Genomic DNA, 22,182 nt, shown 5'->3' with positions numbered 1-22,182 from the left:
TCGGATCCTGTACTGCTGTGGCTGTGGCTTAGGCCAGCAACTACAGCTTCAATTTCAAACCCCTAGCCTGGGACCCTCCATATGCCATGGGTGTGGCCCTGAAAAAGACAAAAAAAAAAAAAACTTAAACTTTTCATATGGCTTGCAATTAATCTGTAGATTGCTTTGGGGAGTATAAGCATTTTAACAATATTAATTCCTCAAATCCATGGACACAGAATATCTTTCCATTTAATTGTCTCCTGCAGTTTCTTTTATTACTGTCTTATGTACAATATACAGGTCTTTTTCCTTGTTTACATTTATTCTAGGTATTTTATTATTTTTGATGCAGTAGTAAATAAGATAATTTTCTTAACTTATGTTTTTAATAGTTTGTTATTAGTATATAGAAACAATAAAACTCTTTATATTTTTTATACTGCAACTTAATTTATTAGTTCTAATAGTTTTTGAGTCTTTAGGAATTTCTGTATTTAATACTGTCTACAAACAGTGACATTTTTACATCTTCCATGCCAATTTTGTTGCCTTTTATTTCTGTTTCTACCATATCTCTCTGGCTAGGACTTCCAATACCATGGTGAACAACAGTGATGAGAGTGGACATCCTTATCTGTTCCTGATCTCAGAGGAAATATTTTCAGCTTTTCACCATTGAATATGATATTATCCATGAGCTTGACACATATGACTTTTATTGTGTTGAGATATAGTCCCTCTATGCCCACATGAAACATTTCATCATAAATGTAATTGCATTTTTCATGTACATTTCCAATCTATTGAAATGATCATATGATTTTATCCTTCACTTTATTAATGTTGTATATCACACTGATTTGTGAATGTTGAATAATCCTTGCATGCCTAGAGTAAATCCCAGTTTTTCATGATACTAGATAATTTAAAAAAATATTTTCAAAATTTTTGGCTGTGCCTATGGCATATGGAAGTTCTCAGGACAAGGACTGAACCCAAGCCAAAGCAGTGACCCAAGCTGTTGCAATGGGCAATGGAAATGCTAGATCCTTAACCCACTGCATGATAAAAGAATTCCATATACTTTAAGTGTAATGTTGAATTGGTTTACCAGTATTATTGAGAACTTTGCCTATAATTTTTTTGTGGTATTAGGGTAATGCTATACTTGGAAAATAGCATTATACTTATTCTATTTCTTGGAAGAGTTTGAGAAGAATTGATATTAATTAATTAATTTTACTTTAATTGTTTGGTAGAATTCACCAGTTAATCCATGTAGTCCCAGATTGTGGACATCAAGACAATGGTATATTAGTAAACACTAAAATGGTATGAGCTGTCCGGCCATAGAAAGACATGGATGAACCTCAAATGCAAATCAGTAAAGAGAGAAGCCTATATGAAATGGCTACATACTGTATGATTCCATTCATATTCTAGAAAAGGAAAAACTACAGAGAAAATTTAAAAATTCCTTTGTTTTCCAGAGGTGAGGAAGGTAGGGATGAATAGGAAAAGAACAGAGGATTTTTAGGGCAGTGAAAATACTATGTATCCAACATAATGATAGATATATGTTACTATACAAATATCCAAACCTATAGAATTTCACCCAAGAGTGAAGCCAAAATATAAACTATAGATATTGGGTGATTATGTATGTTAATGCATATTCATCCTTAATAACATTTGCACCCTCTGGTGAGTGACGTTGATAACAGGGGAGGCTACGCATGTGTGAAAGCTAGGGATTTATGGACAATCTCTGTACGTTCCTATTAATTTTGTTGTGAACCTAAAACTACCCTAAAAAACAAATAAGAGAAACAAAAAAATATACTGCGGTTTCAGTGTTCCTGACCTAATTTAGTAGGGTAATGGAAAACAGTGGCCCTCCAAAGTTATATACATCATTGTCTGAAGCCCTAATTGACGCATGTGCTATTTCAGACACCAATTTCACATTTCTTCATCTCCAAAATACATGATCTTTCCGCCAAAGTGAGTTTTGATTTTTCTTTAACTTGTTGGAGTCAATAAGGCTTCCTTCTACAAGGAGCCATTTTACTGATTGCAAATGCCTACATTAAAATTGCACGTATTATGTTTAATGCAACCAGGTTTGCATTTGTTAGGATGGTGGAAGAAATTATGAACAGTTAATGAAGAGCTAGCAGGATCTCTTTGATATAAAGAACCCTGTTTTTAATCTTTGATCTCAGTTTCAAACACACTACTGTTACTGAGTGGATGAACAATAAATGTTTGCTGACTCATATTGCTGGAAATAATTCATATTGCCACATTTGGGGAAGATTTGTCTAATAACCATAAATATGACCATTCCTCTTGATTCAATACTGATCTTTAATTTTTATTTTCTTTTTATCCTGAGAAATATATCTAAAATGTTGAAAAGAAAATACAAGTAAAAAAAGGAAAATACAAGTAAACAAAAAGTATTAAGTATAAAATCTGTACTAGCATCTAATGATGAAATGATGAATAAAGCATTTCCCAGTGTTTAAAACAAGAAGTAGGGTAATATGAATTATCATGCAAGCTGCAATCAAGCAAGAAAGTTGGTGTTCTTCACTATATTATCTATATAGTTTAAAATTCAAACCCACCAAAATCTTTAACCTTCATATACAGCTTTGGAGTTCCCTGGTGGCTCAGTGGGTTAAGGATCTGGCACTGTCATGCTTCTGGCTTGGATCAAGGCTGTGGCACAGGTTTAATCCCTGGCCCAGGAACTTCTGCATGCCATGGGCAAGAACTGACTCATATTGCTGGAAATAATTTACATCTTTGCAAGTCTATTCTATGAAATAATATCTAGACAAGTAAAGGATAGATATACCCTTAAAAAGATAAAACATATTTTATATATGCAAAAACAGAATCTAAAATGGCATGGCACTCTAATTGTGACTATGTGAAATATCCACACATGAGAGTATCGACAATCTGAAGATTAGAATGCAACATTGAGAAATAAAAGTAGTTACTTCTAGAATAATGGATGATTGAGTTTTATATTTCAATTTCCTTTAGATGGTACATGAAATTTACAAGGGTATGTTGGAAGTATTTATCCAGTGATTTGGTTATTTGACAGAGACAAAATACACTGAATTTCTCCTTGCCTTTTAATGTGATTACTCTATTTTTCAGGTTTTTTTCATTTGTCCTTCTTGCCGTGAATGCAGGAGGGAGACCTCTTTCACTGTTATTGTTTGTTTATTCCCCGTTTTCTTTTTAACCTACTTCTTCAAACTATTAGTTGGTTATGGGAAGACAAGTGGTAGTTGTCCAGTAGATTTTAGGTGAATCGAATGAGTATTTTAATTCATATTAATATTATTAACACTGCTATTTAATATCACCTATCTGTTTGAGTCCCAAGTATTTTAACAGTACAGAATTCACCCTCCTTGCTATAAACTTAGCTCTGTTTCTGTAGAATTTTCAGTTTTGTAGGCTATAATATTTCCTCTCAGCATATGATCACTGCCCAGTCTCTTTGATTGCCAGATTAATCCTTCAGTATAGCCTTTTTAGCCATGGACATGGTTACTTTTTATTGCTCCTTTCTTGGTTTTCCCACCCTAGTTCTCTTCTGTTTCATTTTTGCCTATACACTGGTGCTACATTACACTGACTGGGCCTCTAGCCATGCATACACCTGCTTTAAACAGTGAATTTCCATTTTGCAGCTAAATTAAGTACAAACTCTGTAACTCAACTTTGGGACCCACTCTCAACTTTGTGGCATTTTTCTCATGATTGCTGTACTTCTAATCCAACGGGCCTCTACCCTCTAAACCAACAGGCCAACAACCCACTCTTCTCAGCATATATATTTTTTATATTGTTTCCTTCACTTGGAATGCTTTTCTTCATTGTTACCCTAATTATTCAGAGGCCCGTTTTTAAGAGTATCCTTTCCATCATGCCTTTTCTTATCATCCCAAGTGGATTTGACTTCCAGTCCTATAAAATATACACAACTCTGCTTGTTTCCCTTTTTGTTAAGGTGCTTTATATTTGAGCTGTTTATGTGAATATCAATTAGGTCCTGTAAACTCTATGATGATAAAAACAATGCCTTTCTCATCGTATATCCACCAATGATATCTAACACAGAATCCGGGCTTATTCAAAGATATTTTGCTTTTCTGTTTAATTTTCTTATTTCCTGGGAAGATTTATAGGGAGATCAGAAGATTGGGTCTTAAACAAGGAAAAAAAGGAGAGAAAGAGAGGAAGAGAGAAAAAGACACTTAGTGCTTTCTAGATCTCACACAACTAAGTTAAACATCTTTGAGTATAATGAAAAAGAATTTTAATTAATTTATTCAATAAATTATTATTTATTATTGTACTTAAAACCCACCATTTGAGTAACTTAATGTAGGAACTATTTTAGTCAACTAATATGCTTTATTTTCTACCGTTTCTCTAAGATACTATAAGCTTTCTTAATTTTTTTATATTTACTATCCTACTAGTATTAAGTATCTTTGGTTTTATTTTTATAAAAATATTATTTTTGCAAGAAAATTCATGGAGTTTCCGTCATGGTGCGATAGTTAACGAATCTGACTAGGAACCATGAGGTTGCAGGTTTGATCCCTGGCCTTGCTCAGTGGGTTAAGGATCGGGCATTGCCATGAGCTGTGGTGTAGGTTGCAGATGCGGCTCGGATTCCGCATTGCTGTGGCTCTGGTGTAGGCCAGTGGCTACAGCTCCGATTAGACCCCTAGTCTGGGAACCTCCATATGCTGTGGGAGCAGCTCAAGAAAACGCAAAAAGACAAAAAGACAAAAAAAAAAAATTATCCTGCTGGGGAATGTAACTGCCTGTGGAAAACCAGGTCAGTGCTATGTAAAAAGCAGTGCAAGGAAACCCTGAGTGGTTTGAATATTTTGACCAGACTGTGTTTTAATCTTCCCAGACCCCTAGTGGCTAGAATTATCTTTTCTTCCTCTCCTGTGATCCACTGAAATCAAAGTTTTAGATTCACTGAGTTTAGTTTTTGTCTGTCTTACAACAGTATTGTCATAGATTGATGAGCATAACAGTCTGTTCAAATCAGCTCTGCCCAAGAAACACATATTTGAGTGGATAATCTTAGATAACCTGTAAGGATATTTACATATCACACTGATGGCATACTCTTCCCTGGCCAGAGAAGGGAAATATTAATTAATACTTAATCATTAATTTAATTTAACATTCCTAAAAAAAGATGAATTTTAGAATAATATTTAGGGTTTCTGGAGGTATAAAACAGCACTTGATTAGTTAGTGAACCATTAGAGTGAATATAATTCTCTTCATAAATTACAGTGAGATGTTAGAAAACAACTTATTTCTTATTTTAAAAAAATGAGATGTGTACTTACTATTTCCTAGATACCCTGGGGGTTGAAATAAAGACAAAAGACAGGATTCTAGCTATTTGAAGAACCCAGATCCTTAAAATAAAAGCTTATTATGCAAGACATAAAAAAAATTTCAGTGGGAAAATAATCCCAGTGGACATCATTAATGCAACAATGAGTATAAATTATTTTAGTTAGTTTCATAGGTAATATTTTTGGTATAGTTTTTAAGGTCTCTAGGAAAATGTACAAATTTACATTTTATTCTTTTTTTTTTATTGTGATGTTGCCGTTGTATCATGTTTTACAATAGTCCTAGGATCTCTGTTGAACCTATGCCTCCTTTTTTTTAAATGTTCTCTCTCTCTTTCTCTTTCTCAAGATTCTACAGCTCACTCCTGAAAACAGTGAGAAATCTCAACTTGAGACTACAAAGGAAGAAAATCAGAGTACCCCTGAGTGTGATACCCAAACTGTAAGATTAACCTAAAGTGTTTTTAACAACATTCAACATGATAACAAGGGCATAAGTGTTTTTACAATCCTAGTTCATGCCACTATGAAACTTTCTCTTTATATGCAATATCTATTGTCTAAACATTGTACTTTAAAATTTTAAAAATAAGATATTCTTTAGATGTGAATCAGGTAGGTGTTCCACTATGAAATGTAATCAATTAGGGGTACTAGGAACTTGAGTTTTCAGAAAGGTAAGCGGTCATTCCCAAAATTGTATGACAGAAAACTCTTTTTTTTTAAGATAAAAAGATGGATCATGTATTGTAGTGTTAGGACTCTGGGATACATATGTGGAAAAACAATTAAATTTAATCTATCTTTCATACTTGTACCAAAATGAATTCTAAAATAGTCAGATTTAATGTAAAAACTGAAATTCTTCACAATTAGAATAAATCACTTTTTTTCCCACTGTACAGCAAGGGGATCAAGTTATTCTTACATGTATACATTTTTCCCCCACCCTTTGTTCTGTTGCAGTATGAGTATCTAGACATAGTTCTCAATGCTACTCAGCAGGATCTCCTTGTAAATCTATTCTAAGTTGTGTCTGATAACCCCAAGCTCCTGATCCCTCCCACTCCCTCCCTCTCCTATCAGGCAGCCACAAGTCTATTTTCCAAGTCCATTATTTTCTTTTCTGTGGAGATGTTCATTTGTGCTGGATATTAGATTCCAGTTATAAGTGATATCATATGGTATTTGTCTTTGTCTTTCTGACTCATTTCACTCAGTATGAGATTCTCCAGTTCCATCCATGTTGCTGCAAATGATATTATGTCATTCTTTTTATGGCTGAGTAGTATTCCATTGTGTATATATACCACATCTTCCGAATCCAATCATCTGTTGATGGATGTTTGGGTTGTTTCCATGTCCTGGCTATTGTGAATAGAGCAGTAATGAACATGTGGCTGCATGTGTCTCTTTTAAGTAGAGTTTTGACAGAAAAGTCTTAAAATATTAAAAGCAAACACAAACAAATGAAATCCCAAAGAATGTGATTCAATAGTATTCTCATAAAAGAAATAAACCCAGCATAATATAGACATTGCATTAGAGGAAGAGAGATCCTTACCCTTCAAATGATAATATGGAACTTGTGATACATGCTTTCGTTTTAGCTCTGTAATAAGTGTAATGAAATTTAAATTCTGGAACTTTTGCATAATTATAGATCTATCATGTCTGGACTTGAGAAACAACAAATGACAACAATTGAATTTAATGGATTCAAAGTTTGGCTTCAACTTAGTTGACAAAATAAATAGTGTCTACTGAAACTATTTTGATTAAAAAAAAATCAGGTGATAGCAAAGGAAATAAGGCAGAATAGAAACGTAAGTTAAACAAGTCAGTCTCTTTTTCCTCTATTGGCTGCCAAAGTGAATTTAGAAATATAAATTTCTCAATTGTTTTGCCTTCACAACTTTGTATATTGAAACATGTACCCAAACCATATAATTTAGTACATAATAAGGTTAATGAAAAGTGGAAATATAATATTCTTTAATTTACTTCCAAGGGAGAGGGAGTAATAAAGATTTGGAATTGGAAGGAACATTTTTGGTATAGTTTGAAGAACAAAGAGATCTCTGTGACAGTGTGAGTAAAGTTTCAAAGATAGGAAAACATCAGAATAATATGAATAGAGAGTAGAGCACAAACAGTGGTGGGATATGTGCCTCAGAAGAAAATTTGGTTTTTAAGTAGGAGGAAAACTGGATTCCCGTGCTAAGTTTAATTAGTTAAGGTTTTCAAATGTTTGTGTCCAAATAAGTGATAATACCATTGGGTTAATTTTTAAGGAGAGTGCTTTGGTTTCTTGATATAGTTTCTTAAAACTATCAAAAGATCATTTTGCTGTATATACATATATCAAAGCATTATGCTGTTGATTTAAAACCAGTACAATGTTACATGTAAATTATAGCTTAATTTTTAAAAATAATAGTCTTAGAAGGTTCTGGCCTGCACTCTTATGGGTAAGAGTCAGGCTTCTTCTTTAAATAGTCCTGCTTTGAACTCTTGGATTATGAAAAATTCAGTTGCCTTTTTTCTGCCCTTGTACTGATGTCTTAGTGCCTTGAGCAAATGGTTCATGGAATGACAGGGCCAAAGTATCTGAAAGGATAAAGAACTAGGACTTCAACAAAATATTCCCATGGAAGGCAAATCTGAAAAGTTCTATGTATTTTGCTAAGCTTTCCAAATACAAAATTTTGGTCTACTTTTTTGGGGGGGGTCAGGAACGAGGTATGCTCAAAATCATAAATAGTTTTTTCATTGTTTATTCTGCTCTCTAATTTGTTGTACTTTCTTATCACTAGTAGGTCCTCTCCCTTCAGTAAGTCCCATAAGCAGGTATTACCTTGGCGAAGGTTTGAATCTGTGTCCCTTCAAAAATAATGGCATTTGTAGCAATACAGATGCAACTAGAGATTCTTATAACTAAGTGAAGTCAGAAAAGGAAAGACAAATACCGTATCACTTATATGTGGAATCTAAAATATGGCCCAAAATAACCTACCTACAAAACAGAAACAGACCCACAAACATAGAGAATAGACTTGTGGTTGCCAGGGGAGGGTATGGACTGGGAGTTTGGGATTAGTAGATGCAAATTATGACATTTAGAGTAGATAAGCAATAAGGTCCTACTGTACAGCACAGGGAACTATGTCCAATCTCTTATGTTAGAACATGATAGAAGATAGTATGAAAAAATAAGAATGTATTTATGTTTGTATGTGAGAGAGAGAGCCTGGGTCACTTTGCTGTACAGCAGAAATTAACAGAACATTGTAAATCAGCTATACTTTAAAAGAAAAGAAGACCTACCTCTACCTGTACAGGCAAGAATGCTCTCTCTAACCTGACCTCAGTCCCCTAGATCTTAGTCTTTGCAAATCTCTGCTTCCAAGAAACTATACTTTCTAGTATACAGAGTGTGCAATATTCATAGGCTATATACTCAGTTATAGTTAAAGGCCAAAGATAGTAATATAAATGAATGAAATAAGCCAATTTTAATCAGTAGGAATTAGTAGGACTAGTGAAAACATCAGTTTTCCAATTACAGATTTACTGATCTATAGTAATTCTTAGACCTGTCCTCAGTGTAGTATCACATGGAGGTTTTTTGTTTTTCTTTAATATGGGGTAACCTGGAACAACATAAAAATTGACTCAGCATCTTGGTATATGGAGTCTAGACAATTGTTGCATTTATTTTTTTATTTTTCCAAGTGATTCTAATGTACAGGCCAGTTTTACTAACAGTGTATTTTACATGTACATGATTATTAAAATCTTCTGAGGAACTTTTAAAAATGAAGTTTTGGGAGTTCCTGTCATGGCTCAGTGGTTAACGAACCCGACTAGGAACCATGAGGTTGTGGGTTCAGCCCCTGTCCTTGCTCAGTGGGTTAAGGATCTGGTGTTGCCATGAGCTGTGGTGTATGTCGCAGACGTGGCTCGGATCCCACGTTGCTCTGGCGTAGGCCGGTGGCTACAGCTCTGATTCGACCCCTAGTCTGAGAATCTCCATGTGCCATGGGAGCGACCCTAGAAAAGGCAAAAAGAAAAAAAAAAAAAAAGAAAAATGAAGTTTGGTTTTGTTTTGTCTTTCTCTCTTTTTAGGGCCATACGCAACGGCATGGAGGTTCCCTGGCTAGGGGTCTAACTAGAGCTGTAGCCACCAGCCTACACCAGGGCCACAGCAACACAGGATCCGAGCTGTGTCTGTGACCTGCACCACAGCTCACCACACCACCAGATCCTTAACCAACAAAGCAAGGCCAGGGATCGAACCAGCATCCTCATGGATGCCAGGCAGGTTCGTTAACCTCTGAGCCACGACTGGAACTCTCAAAGATTTTTATAAATGTTTCAGTAAATTCTAAATAAAGAAGACTATGTATAACATGTAATTTTTTCTTTTAACCATGGCCTTGACAACACTGTTCCCAATCCAGGCAATTCTGAGGCAGGTGGTCTGTGAGCCTTAATTTGAAAAACATTGGTTTAGATAAGAAATCATCCCTTTCATATGTTGTTCAGACCTAGAGTTTCTGCTTCTCATACCCTGTTGTGTTTGCATTTTAGAGAAGGCAGTGCCTGAATAAGGCTCTATAATGGTAATGATGAAAGACTGTGATGTGAGTTTTGACAGTAGGTAGGGGGAGTTCTATCCTAGGACCCTATGTGTCTTAGGTAACCATATAAGACCAGCAATGATATAGGACTGTGAAATTGATCAGGAAGTTGATGTTTGAGTTCCTCCATTGCTAAGCTTTTCATGAGAGAGCTAGTGGACCATCATCTCTCCAGGTTATAGTGCCCAGAGTATAATTAATCTCAAGCATGGAGAGCTCCATAGTTCCTTTCCAGGATTTCCTGATGGTTAGAGACTAATTCAGCTGACTCCCTCTACCTTTCAGGAAAAAGTGGGGCAGATCTTTATATCTGTGACAGCTCCTGTTATTCAGCTTGTTTAAATTCACCCAAAATATTCTTATTTGTTTTAAATGTCATGAAATACATTGTTAACATTTCAGTACAGCAATGAAAAATACCTTTAACTTGACTCCAACAAGTTGGTAACTCAGTCTCCAATTTGGGTTGCTTTAATTGAATTTCCAAACAAGGTATCAAAACATAATCTCATAAACAAAATAAATTTGCCATATTCTCTGGGAAAGTGCATTTTCTTTTTTTTTTCTTTCGTTCTTTCATTTTTTTTATTTATTTATTTGCTTTTTTTAGGGTCACACCAATGGCATGTGGAAATCCAGGCTTGGAATAGAATCAGAGCTTCAGCTGCTGGCCTACATCACACAGCAACACCAGTCTGAGGCATGTTTGTGACCTACACCACAGCTCAGGGCAACACCAGATCCCTAACTGACTGAGTGAGCCCAGAGATCAAACCCGCATCCTCGTGGATACTAGTCAGTTTCATTTCTACTGGGCCATGACAAGAACTCTGGGAAAGTGCATTTTCTGTTACAGGAAGGATAGTTATATTAGGACAAAGTATGACCTTATTTTCTTTTTTTGGAGACTGAGTATAGTTAAAGAGATGCATATATATGCCACGTTGACAAGAGGTGGACCTGTGATGACAAATTTTATGTGTCAAAATGACTGAGCTAAGGGATGCCCAGACAGCTGGTAAAGCATTATTTCTGTGTATGTCTCATAGGATATCTCCAGAAGAGATTACATACATTTGAATCAGTAGACTAAAAAATGAAGGAGGCATCATCTAATCACTTGAAGGCCCAAATAGAACGAAAATACAAAGAAAGTACAAATTCTTAACCTCTTTGAGCTGGGACCTATATCTTTGTCTGCACTTAGAGAGCAGACCTCTGGGTCTGGAGCCTTCACAATCTGGAATGTAACAGTAGCAGATCACCCACAACCGTTCTCAGGGCTTTGGTCTCAGATTGGGAGACATACCACCAGTTCCCCTGGCTCTCAGCCCTTCAGACTTGGACTCAACTATGCTACCAACTCCTTTGGTTCTCATCCCTTCAGACTTGGACTGAATCCTGCCACCAACTTTCCAAGTTCTCTAGCTTACAGAGGGCCTGTTATGACATGTCTCATCCTCTACAGTGACATGAGCCAATTCCCATAAAAATCTCTTCATAGATCCATACTTATATATCCTATTAGGCCTGTTTCTCTGGAAATCCCTAATATGATCACTTTTTCATATTTATATTTTGTGTATTTATCGTGTGTATATTTTGAAACAGACACCTGCTGTTTCATAAGACTTTTATTATTTTTTATTATACTTGATTTACAATGTTCTGTCAATTTCTGCTCTACAGCAACATGACCCAGTCATTCATATTTTTTTTTCTCCTAATTAGCCTCCGTTACATTCCATCACAAGTGACTAGATATAGTTCCCAGCATTACATAGCAGGATCTCATTGCTTATCCATTCCAAATGAAATAGTTTGCATCTGCTAACCCTAAACTTCCAGTACTTTCCACTCCCTCCTCGTCCCACTTGGCAACCACAAGTCTGTTCTCCATATCTGTGAGTTTGTTTCTTTTCTGTAGATAGGTTCATTTGTGCCATGTATTAATTCCACATATAAGGGATATCATATGGTATTTGTCTTTCTCTTTCTGACTTATTTCACTTAGTATGAGAGTCTATAGTTCCATCCATGTTGTTGAAAATGGCATAACTTTGTTCCTTTTATGGCTAAATACTATTCCATTGAGTATATGTACCACGTCTTAATCCAGTCAAATGTCGATGGACGTTTAAGTTGTTTTCATGTCTTGGCTATTGTGAATACTGCTGCAGTGAACATAGTGGTTCATGTATCTTTTTCAATGAAGGTTTTGTCTGGATGTATGTGATTGCTGGATCAAATGGTAGTTCTATATTTAGTTTTCTGAAGTACCTCCATACTGTTTTCCATAGTGGTTGTAGCAATTTACATTCCCACCAATAGTGTAGGAGGGTTCCATTTTCTCCACACCCTCTCCAGCATTTGTTATTTGTTGACTTGTTAATGATGGCCATTCTGACCACCGTGAGGTAGTACCTCATTGTAGTTTTAATATGCATTTCTCCAATAATTAGTGATGTTGAGCATTTTTTCATGTGCCTCTTGAGCATCTGTATATCTTCTTTGAAGAAATGTCTATTGGGTCTTACCATTTATTTCGACTGGGTTGTTGGTTTTCTTGCTGTTGAGTTGTATACGTTGTTTGCATATATTAGGGATTAAACCTTTATTGGTTGCATCACTTGAAACTATTTTCTCCCAATCCATAGGTTGTCATTTTGTTTTTTTTGTTTGTTTGTTTGTTTAATGGTTTCCTTTGCTGTGCAAAATCTTATCAGTTTGACTAGGTCTCACAGGTTTATTTTTATTTCTGTTGCCTTGGGAGACGGACCTAAGAAAAGATTTGTGCAGTTGATGTCAGAGAATGTTTAGCCTAGCTCTCTTCTAGGAGTTTGTTAGTATCTTATGTTAAAATCTTTAAGCCATTTTGACTTTATTTTTGTGCATGGTGTGGGCGTATGTTCAGTTTCATTGCTTTACATGCACTTGTCCAGTTTTCCCAACAACAGTTGCTGAAGAGACTGTCTTTTTCCCATTTTATATTCTTGCCTCCTATGTCTAAGATTAATTGATCTTGGTGTCATAAATGGCTTTTATTGAGTTAAGGTATGTTCCCTCTGTACCCGCTTTGGTAAGAGATTTTATCATAAATGTATGTTGGATTTTGTCAAATGCTTTTTCTGCATCTATTGAGATGATCATTTTTTGTTAATGTGGTGTATAATGTGAAATTGTGATGACTCTCACTTGGTCATGGTGTAGTATCTTTTTTATATGATATGGGATTCAGTTGGCTAAAATTCTGTTGAAGATTTTTGTGTCTATATTTATCAAAGATATTGGCCTGTAATTTTCTATTTTGGTAGTATCTTCATCTGGTTTTTGTACTAGGGTGATGGTGGATTTATAGAATTACTTTGGGAGTGCTCCTTCTAAGGAACACTTTAAGAAGAAATTTGTCATATGTTTCATGGAAATCACTTGTGAAGCTATCTGGTCCTAGAATTTGTTTATAGTGAGTGCTTTTATTACATATTCAATGTCATTTCTAGTGATCTGTCTGTTCAGTTGATCTATTCTTGATTCACTTTTGGTGGGCTATGTGTCTCTAGAAAGTTGTCCATTTCTTCTAGGTTGTCAAATTTGTTGGCATAAGATGGTTCATAGTATTCTCTTAGGGTTTTTTTTTTTTTTTGGTATTTCTGCAGTATCTGTTGAGATTTCTCAAAAGGAGAAATGAAAAAGTCATTTCTTATTTTGTTTGAGTTTTCTCTCCTGTTCTTGGTGAGTCTAGCCAGAGGTTTGTCAATTTTGTTTACCCTTTCAAAGAACCAGCTCTTGGATTTATTTGTTTTTCTATTGTTTTTTGAATCTCTGTTTTATTGATTTCCTCTCTGATCTTTATGATTTCCTTCCTTCTGCTGACTTTAGGTTTTGTTTGTTCTTTTTCTAATTATTTTAGGTGGTAGGTTAAGTTGTTTATTTGAGATGTTTATTCTTTTCTGAGGAGGGTCCGTATGGCTATGAAGTTCTCTCTAAGCTTTTGTGGCATCTCATATATTTTTAATGGTTGTGTTTTAATTATCTTTTGTCTCAAGGTGTATTTTAATTTCCCTTTTGATTTCCTCAGTGACCCAATGGGTTTTTTAGGAGCATGCTGCTTAGTCTCCATGTACAGTTTTTTTCTCACTTCTTTGTCTGTCATTGATTTCTAGTTTCATGCCATTGTGGTCAGAGAAGATACTTGCAACTCATGTTTTCCTGGCTTTTCCATTCACATGAAATATCATTTTTCATCCCCTCACTTTCAACTTATATGTGTCCTTTGCCCTAAGATGAGCCTCTAATAGACTTCATATTATAGGGTCTTTCTTTTTTATCCAGTCTGCCATTCTGTGTCTTTGATTGGAACACTCAGTCCATTGACAGTTAAGATAATTTTGGTAAATTTTTATTTATTGACATTTTAAAGCTTGTTTTTCATTTGAGTCTGTTTCTCCTTTTTCCTTTCTTTTTTATGGCTGTATATTTCCTTTTATTTTATGTTTGTCTCTTCAGTTTTTGTGAATGTATTTTTTTTGGTTTTGATTTCTGGTTACCCTTTTTTCAAGCATGTTAACCCCTTCCTATAGCGGCTTGCTTGAGCCTGATAGTCATATAGGTTCAAACAGATTAAAAAAAAAAAAAAGTCTAGGTTTTCTTAATTTCCCTCTCCACATTTTATGATTATGAAGTCCTATTTTTAACATCTTCATGTTTGTCATTTTGCTATTCCTTGTGTTTACTGTCACTTTTACAACACATTTTTTTTTCCTTTTAGATTTGTATACTGGCTTATTTAAGTGATGGCTTTCCAATTTTTATTTCCTCTGTCCTATTTCTTATCTTTTTTTAGAGGAGCCCTTACATTATCTCTTTTGGAATGGGTTTAGTATTGCTATACTCTTTTAGTTTTTGTTTGTTAGAGAAATTCCATATTTCTCCTTCTATTTTAAGTGATATTTTTTCTGGGTAGAGTATTCTAGGCTGCAAATTTTTTCCTTTTAGAACTTTTAATATATCTTGCCATTCTCTTCTAGCCTATGGTTCTTCTGTAGAGAAATCAGCTGACAGCCTTATGGGGGTTCCTTTATAGTAAACTCTTTTTCTCTTGCTGCCATTGAATCCTCTCTTTAAATTTTACCATTTTTATTATAATATGTCTTGATGTGGGCCTGATTGGGTTCAACTTGTTTGGGGCCCTGTGTGCTTCTGGTAATTTTATATCTGTTCCTTTGGATTTAGAAATTTTTCAGCCATCATTTCTTCAAACATATTTTTATTCCTCTTTTCTTTTTCTTCTCCTTATGGAATCCCTATTATGTGTAGATTGGCCCACTTTATATTATCCCATAGATCTCTTATATTGCTTTCATATTATTTTTTCATTTGGTTTTCTGTCTGCTGTCCTGATTGGGTGATTTCCATTATTCTATCTTCCATGTCATTAATTCGTTCCTCTGCATTATTCATTCTGCTCTTTAGTGCCTTTAACTTTTTAGCTTGCATCTCTGCAAATGAATTTTCTAACTTTTCTTGGTCCCTCCTTATATTTCCTAGTTCCTTTCTAAAGTAATCTGCATTACTGTTTATATCTGCTCTTAAGTCGTCCTCATTTGCTCTTACTTCCTTCAGTATTTTCACTATCTTCTTTTTGAACTCAGTATTTGTTCAGAGGTCTCTTTCATTATTGCTCCTTCAGGGGAGTATTCCTGTTCTTTTAACTAGGAATGGTTCCTGAGCGTCTTCATTTTGCTTATATTTTTTTGTTCTGTGAGTTTAGGAAAAACAACTACTGTAGTCTTAGAGGGCTATTTATAAATGAGAGTACTCCTGGGTATTTCGTAAGGGCTTACTATTTATTTTTGGCATGAGAGCTGCTTTGCTGTCTTTTTCCTCAGTGTGTGCAGGCTCTTTTCCCCTTGATAGAGTACTGTGGTTTCTTCCAAGGAGTTGGAGGCAATGCGCAAGGCTGGTAGCCAGTGCCTGGTTGCTGGCCCCTTGACAGTGGTAAGGACCTGCAGGGAGGTGGCACAGGCTTCTCCTAGTTGCAGGGCCCTGGGAATTGGCAGTTACCCTCAGGCAAGTGTAGGCAGAACCCAGAGCATTTGGCAGTGGCAGCAGCAGGGTATATACATTCCCAGGGAAGTGAGAACAACAATGGGTGGTGTTCAGTTGCAGTGCCCTCCTGTGTGCTGACCTCTGATATGAATGGGGCTGCAGGTGGTACCTGTTCATGGACCCTTAGTCATGGTGGGCCAATGCCCACCTCTGGTGTCTGAGATGACTGCCATGGTTTGCCTCCACTGTCTGTAGACCATGCAAGAGATGCCATGTTGCACTTAGCCTCCTGCTGCCCTTAGCCCATGCAAGAGGTGCTGGGCCACCTGCAGTCGACACAGGAGGTGGCTTGTCACATATAGCCCACATAAGTGGCACCTTGCTACCCCTAGCCTGAGCCAGCGGTGCCCTGCCCTCTGAGAGTCCACACATGTGCAGGGGAAGATATTCCTATGGCAGTCCGCCCCTCCTACTTTTACCCTCCCCAACAGTGGTGCCTTGCTTCTCCCTGCAGGCCCAGACTTCCTCCTGGGTTCCCTTGGCTGTGGTGCTCCATTCCCAAGTCCATCATACACCACTCCCTAGCCCCTCAGGCTGTCTATACCCAGCCAACCCTAGTCCTCTCCTTGGAACTGACCTCTAGAACCTGAATCTCAGCCCCCAGCCCCATCCAAGCATCTCAGGCTGTGGTGTTCAGGGGCAGATGGTCTGTGCAGCTCTCATTCAGCTTTGTCCTTCTCAGTCCATCTGCTGCACTTTTCTCCAAGGCTTTGAAGTCCCTGTCTCAGGTGATCTCCCCATCAATTAGGTGGCTTCAAAGGGTATGGGTTCCTTTCTTCTTTCAGAGTTCGTTCTCAGAAGTGCTAGTCCTGTCCTGATTCCTTCCTTCTCTCTCTCTCTCTCTCTTTTTTGTTTTTTGTTCTACTCAATTATATATGAAGGGTTTCTTGCTGTTTTTTGGAGATTGAAGGTCTTCTGCCAGTGTTCAGTGGACTTCTGTGTGAATCGTTCTACCTGTAGATTTTTTTTTTTTTTTGGTGTGTTTGTGGGAGAATGTGAGCACCATATCTTACTCCTCCAACATTTGATCCCTTCTCCTATACGACATTTCTTTAATCAGAGATTAATCAGTGCCACTTAGTTTTATACAATGAGTGGAAGTGTATGGTGGTGGTTGAGTTAAATTTTTATTTGAGTGCACTTAACTTGATAAAATTAATAGTTGGCAAATGTATTCCCATTTTTTTAATGTGTCTTTTTACTCAATGAAATCTAAAATCTAAAAACTACAAAATGAGGAATTTTTAAAATAATAAAAATGAAATGAAATAGGGGACCTGAATGAAGCAAATAAATAATTAAGAGAATGAGATAAACAGAGTATTGAAAAGAGAAATCCATAGGACCTTGAGTTTAAGCAAAGATGCAGGAATAAGGATGAAGTCTAATATGAGCTCCAATTTTAAGGTCAACTGGAACAATTATATTATTATTCTCAAATAAAATAAACTGTAAGAAGAGAAATCTTGACAATTTTTTTTCCATTTACTTCTGAACATAAGAGATTTATGCTCTCTTAATAACTAGAATGAACAGAAGTATACATTGGAGCTAATTATTTGTGGAAAATTAACATATGTCTTGCATGCTGTAGAAATCACACACACTTAAAAGTGTATATTTCAATCATTCATTGCATTTATTGAGTTGTACAACCATTACCACAGTTCAGTTTTGGAATATATCTGTCTTCCTAATAAAATCCTACAAGCCTTTTTTAGCTATTCTTTATAAAGACAGCCACTAACCTAGTTTCAATCAGTATAGATTTGCCTTTCTGTAAATTTCATATAAATTGATCATATATCATATGGTATTTTGCATTTAACTTCTTTCTATTTAATTTTTGATTATAGTTGATTTAAAGTTTTATCTTAATTTCTACTACATTTCACTTCTTTTATACAGCATAATGACTTTGAAGTTCACCCATATGATAGTATACATCAGTTGTTTGTCCCTTTTTATTATAAATAGCACCCATTGTTTGGTTTTGCCACATTTTAATTATCTGTTTACCAGCTGATACCTTTTGGATTGTTTCCACTTTGGGGATATAATGATATCATGAACATTTATATAAACATCTTTGTGAGGACACATGTTTTATTTTTTCTTGAGTATATATACTCAGAAGAAGAATGGGATATTGTATATTTTTCCTTAACTTTTTAAGAAATACACAAAGTGCTTTCTAAAGTGGCTATATACCATTTTATACCCTAAATCAGTAACTTATGAGAGTTCTAGTTTCTCCACATCTTTAGCAACACTTGTTCCTGTATGAATTTTTGCTTATAAAGCAAATTCTAGTGAGTGTGAAGTCCAAGTACAAAATGAAATTCATTGCAGGTTTAATTATTAATTTCCTAATGGTTAGTATTGAGCATATTTTCATATACTTATTATTAGCAAGTCATATATTTTCTTTGGTGAAATGTCTATTTGAATAGTTTTCTCATGCTTTGTTGGGCTGTTTGTCTTCCAAGCATTGAGTAGTAAAATTTGTTATAAATTCTGTATATAAATCCTTTATCAGATATACAGTTTGAAAATATTTCTCTCAGTATGTTTCTTGTCTTTTCATTTTCTTAAGTGTCTTTTTTAAAATAAAGAGATTTTAGTAGAGTTTTAGATTTACAGAATAACTGAGCAATAGTTGGAAGAGTTCCATATAACAACCAGCTGTCTTTATGTAATTTATTTCTAGTTTAGTTCCATTATAATCTGATGGCATACTCAACATTTGTTCAAATGTATTTTATGGCCCAGAATGCAGTCTCTCTTGCTGAATGTTCCATGTGACCTTGATGAGAATTTGTATTTTGCTCTTGTTTGATGAAGTACTCTACATAAAAATGTCAGTTAGATCCATTTGATTTATAATGTTTTCAGGTAAACTATATTCTTACACAGCTTTGCATTGACCCTTGTATTATTATTGTCTTTATCCCCAATATTTTTCTTTCTCTGAAGTATGCTCTGTCTGCTACTTCAACTTCTGTTTGATTAATATCATGGAATATCTTTCTCTATCCCCTCTTAATCAATCTGCATCTTTATATTTAAAGTTAGTTCATTATACACGACATATAGTTTTAATCCCTTCTGACAGTCTCTGTTTCTTATTTTTATATTTAGACCTTACACATTTAAAGAAAATATTTATAGCATTGGATTAATGTTTTCCATATTTATAAATGTTTTGAGTTCACTGCACATTTTCTTTCTTTTTATCATTCTTTTAATGTATTCTCTGGTTTTAATTGAAAATTTTATGATTCTAATTAATCTCCTCTTGGCATATTAATTTTACTTATTTTGTAAAAATTGTTCATGGTTGTCCTAGAGTATATGATATACATTTACACGAATCCAAGTCCACTTTTTTCTTTTTCCTCTTATAACCCCACCAATGGCATATGTAAGTTCCCAGGCCAAGGAGTGAATTTGAGCCATAGCCATGACCTATGCCAGCAGCAACACCAGATTCTTTAACCCACTGCACTGGGCCGGGAATCGAACTTGCATGACCTCCTCAGCAACCCGGACAACTGCAGTCAGATTTTTAACCCACTGGGCCATGGTAGGAACTCCCAAGTCCACTTTCAAATGATACTACCATTTCATGGGTTGTAAAAGAACCTTGCATTAAGGTATTTCCAGTTTCTTGATTATAAATTGCTGTCATTCATTTCATTTAACTACAACCTTAACACCAAATAACATTGTTACTGTTATTTTGAACAAACTCTTAGCTATTCTATTAATTAGGAATAAGATAAATGAAAACATTACCTTTATTCATTACTCTTTGGACATTATTCCTTTCTTTTTGTAGATCAGAATTTCTCAACTATATCATTTCCTTCTGTCTGAAGAACTTTTAACCTTTCTTGAAAAGTACATATACTGGTAACAAATTCTCTCAGTTTTTGTTTTTCTGAGGTCTTTATCTTCACTTTTGAGGAATAATTTTATGGGATAAAATTTCAAATTTTTTCTACAGTAAATATTTCACTCCAGTCTTTTCTTGCTTAAAATTTTTTTGAGTAGAGTCTGAAGTCACTTTTGTATTTAACTCTGTATTTAACTCTGTATTTAACTCTGTCCCCTCTCTATTCTTTCATATATCTCTGGTTGTCTGCAGTTTTACAACATGCCTAGATGAAATTTTGTTTTTTAAATCTTTAAGGATTTGTGGTTAGATTCTGTCTTTACCTTTGCAAACTCTCATCATTATTACTTCAAATATGTTATCTGTTATTTTCTTATCCTTCTAGTATTCCCTTTACCTGTATGTAACAGCTGCAATTCTTGGACATTCTGTCCATTGTTAATGCTTTTTGCATGTTAGTATAGTATGTTTCCTATAAACATGTCTTCAGGTTCACTGATGTTTTTAAATAGACCATGTCTAGAATATTGATGAGCTCATCAGAGGCATTCATTTCTGTTGCTTTTTAGCATTATCATTTGAGTCTTAGATTTTCCCATCTTATGCTCACATTTTAACATTTGTTCATCACATCCACTTTTCCCTTTAGAGCCTTTAGAATATTAACCATAGTTATTTATTTTATTTTATTTTTTATTCTTTTAAATTACTCAATGAATATTATTACATTTATAGTTGTATAGTGATCATCACAACCAAATTTTATAGCATTTCCATCCCAAACCCCCAGTGCATGCCCCCACCCCCCAACCTGTCTCATTTGGAAACCATAAGTTTTTCAAAGTCTGTGAGTTAGTATCTGTTCTACAAAGAAGTTCATTGTGTCCTTTTTTTTAGATTCCACATGTAAGTGATAGCATTTGATGTTGGTGTCTCATTGTCTGACTGACTTCATTTAGGGTGATACTTTCTAGGTCCATTCATTTTGCTAAAAAATTCCAGTATTTCATTCCTTTTAATGACTAATATTCCATTGTGTATATGTACCATTTCTTCTTAATCCACACCTCTGTCAGTGGACATTTAGGTTTCTTCCATGTCTTAGCTATTGTATATACTCCTTCAATGAACATTGAAGTACATGTGTATTTTCGAGTCATGGTTTTCTCTGGATAGATGTGGGATTGCTGGATCAAATGGTAATTCTATATTCAATTTTCTGAGGAATCTCTATGCTGTTTTCCACAGTGTTTTCACCAATTTACATTCCCACCTTTTCTCCACACTCTATCCAGCATTTATTGTTTGTAGACTTTTTGATGATGACCATACCGGCGAGTGTAACCAATATCTCATAGTGGTTTTGATTTGCATTTCTCTAATAATTAGTGATGTTGAACATCTTTTCCTGTGTTTTTTTGGCCATCTGTATGTCTTTGGAGAATTGTCTGTTTAAATCTTTGGCCCATTTTTTTGATGGGGTTGTTTGGCTTTTTTCGATATTGAGCTTCAGAAGGTGCTTACGAATTTTGGAAATTAATCCCTTCTCAATCGTTTCATATGCAAATATTTTCTCCCATCCTGTGGGTTGTCTTTTTGTTTTGTTTAGGGTTTCCTTTGCTGTGCAGAAACTTTTAAGTCCCATTTGTTTATTTTTGTTTTTATTGTCATTACTCCAGGAGGTGGATCTAAAAAGACATTGCTGTGGTTTATGTTGGAGAGTGCTTGGCCTATGTTTTCCTCTAAGAGTTTTATAATATCTGCTCTTATATTTAGGTCTTTAATCCATTTTGAGTTTATTTTTGTGTATGGTGTTAGGGAGTGTTCTAATTTCATTCTTTTATATGTGGCTGTCCAGGTTTCCCAGCATCACTTATTGAAGGAGCCGTCTTTTCTCCATTGTATATTCTTGTATCCTTTGTAATAGATTAGTTAACTATAGGTGTGTGGGTTTAATTCTGGGCTTCTGTCCTGTTCCACTAATCTATATTTCGGTCTTTGTGCCAGTACCATATGATTTTGATGACTGTAGCTTTGTAGTATATTAAGTCAGGGAGCCTGATTTCCTCAAGCTCCATTTTTCTTTCTCAGGATGTCTTTGACTATTCTGGATCTTTTGTGCTTT

The 22,182-nt window shown here is 35.2% G+C and overlaps 1 protein-coding gene across 1 annotated transcript in view; it reads left to right on the top strand.

The window, feature by feature from the left end:
• The window catches only part of LUZP2 (leucine zipper protein 2), a 533,060-nt gene that overhangs the window by 480,875 nt on the left and 30,003 nt on the right, over nt 1-22,182 (top strand). Inside the window, exon 10 of the mRNA XM_003122913.6 lies at nt 5,758-5,850. Within this exon, the coding sequence (XP_003122961.6) occupies nt 5,758-5,850 (93 nt within the window). The remainder of the gene's footprint in view (nt 1-5,757; nt 5,851-22,182) is intronic.

The sequence above is a fragment of the Sus scrofa genome, chromosome 2, assembly GCF_000003025.6.
Source record: "Sus scrofa isolate TJ Tabasco breed Duroc chromosome 2, Sscrofa11.1, whole genome shotgun sequence".
Taxonomy (NCBI): Eukaryota; Metazoa; Chordata; class Mammalia; order Artiodactyla; family Suidae; genus Sus; species Sus scrofa.
Note: the sequence above shows the minus strand (reverse complement) of the source record. Positions and strands in the feature narration are given on the sequence as shown.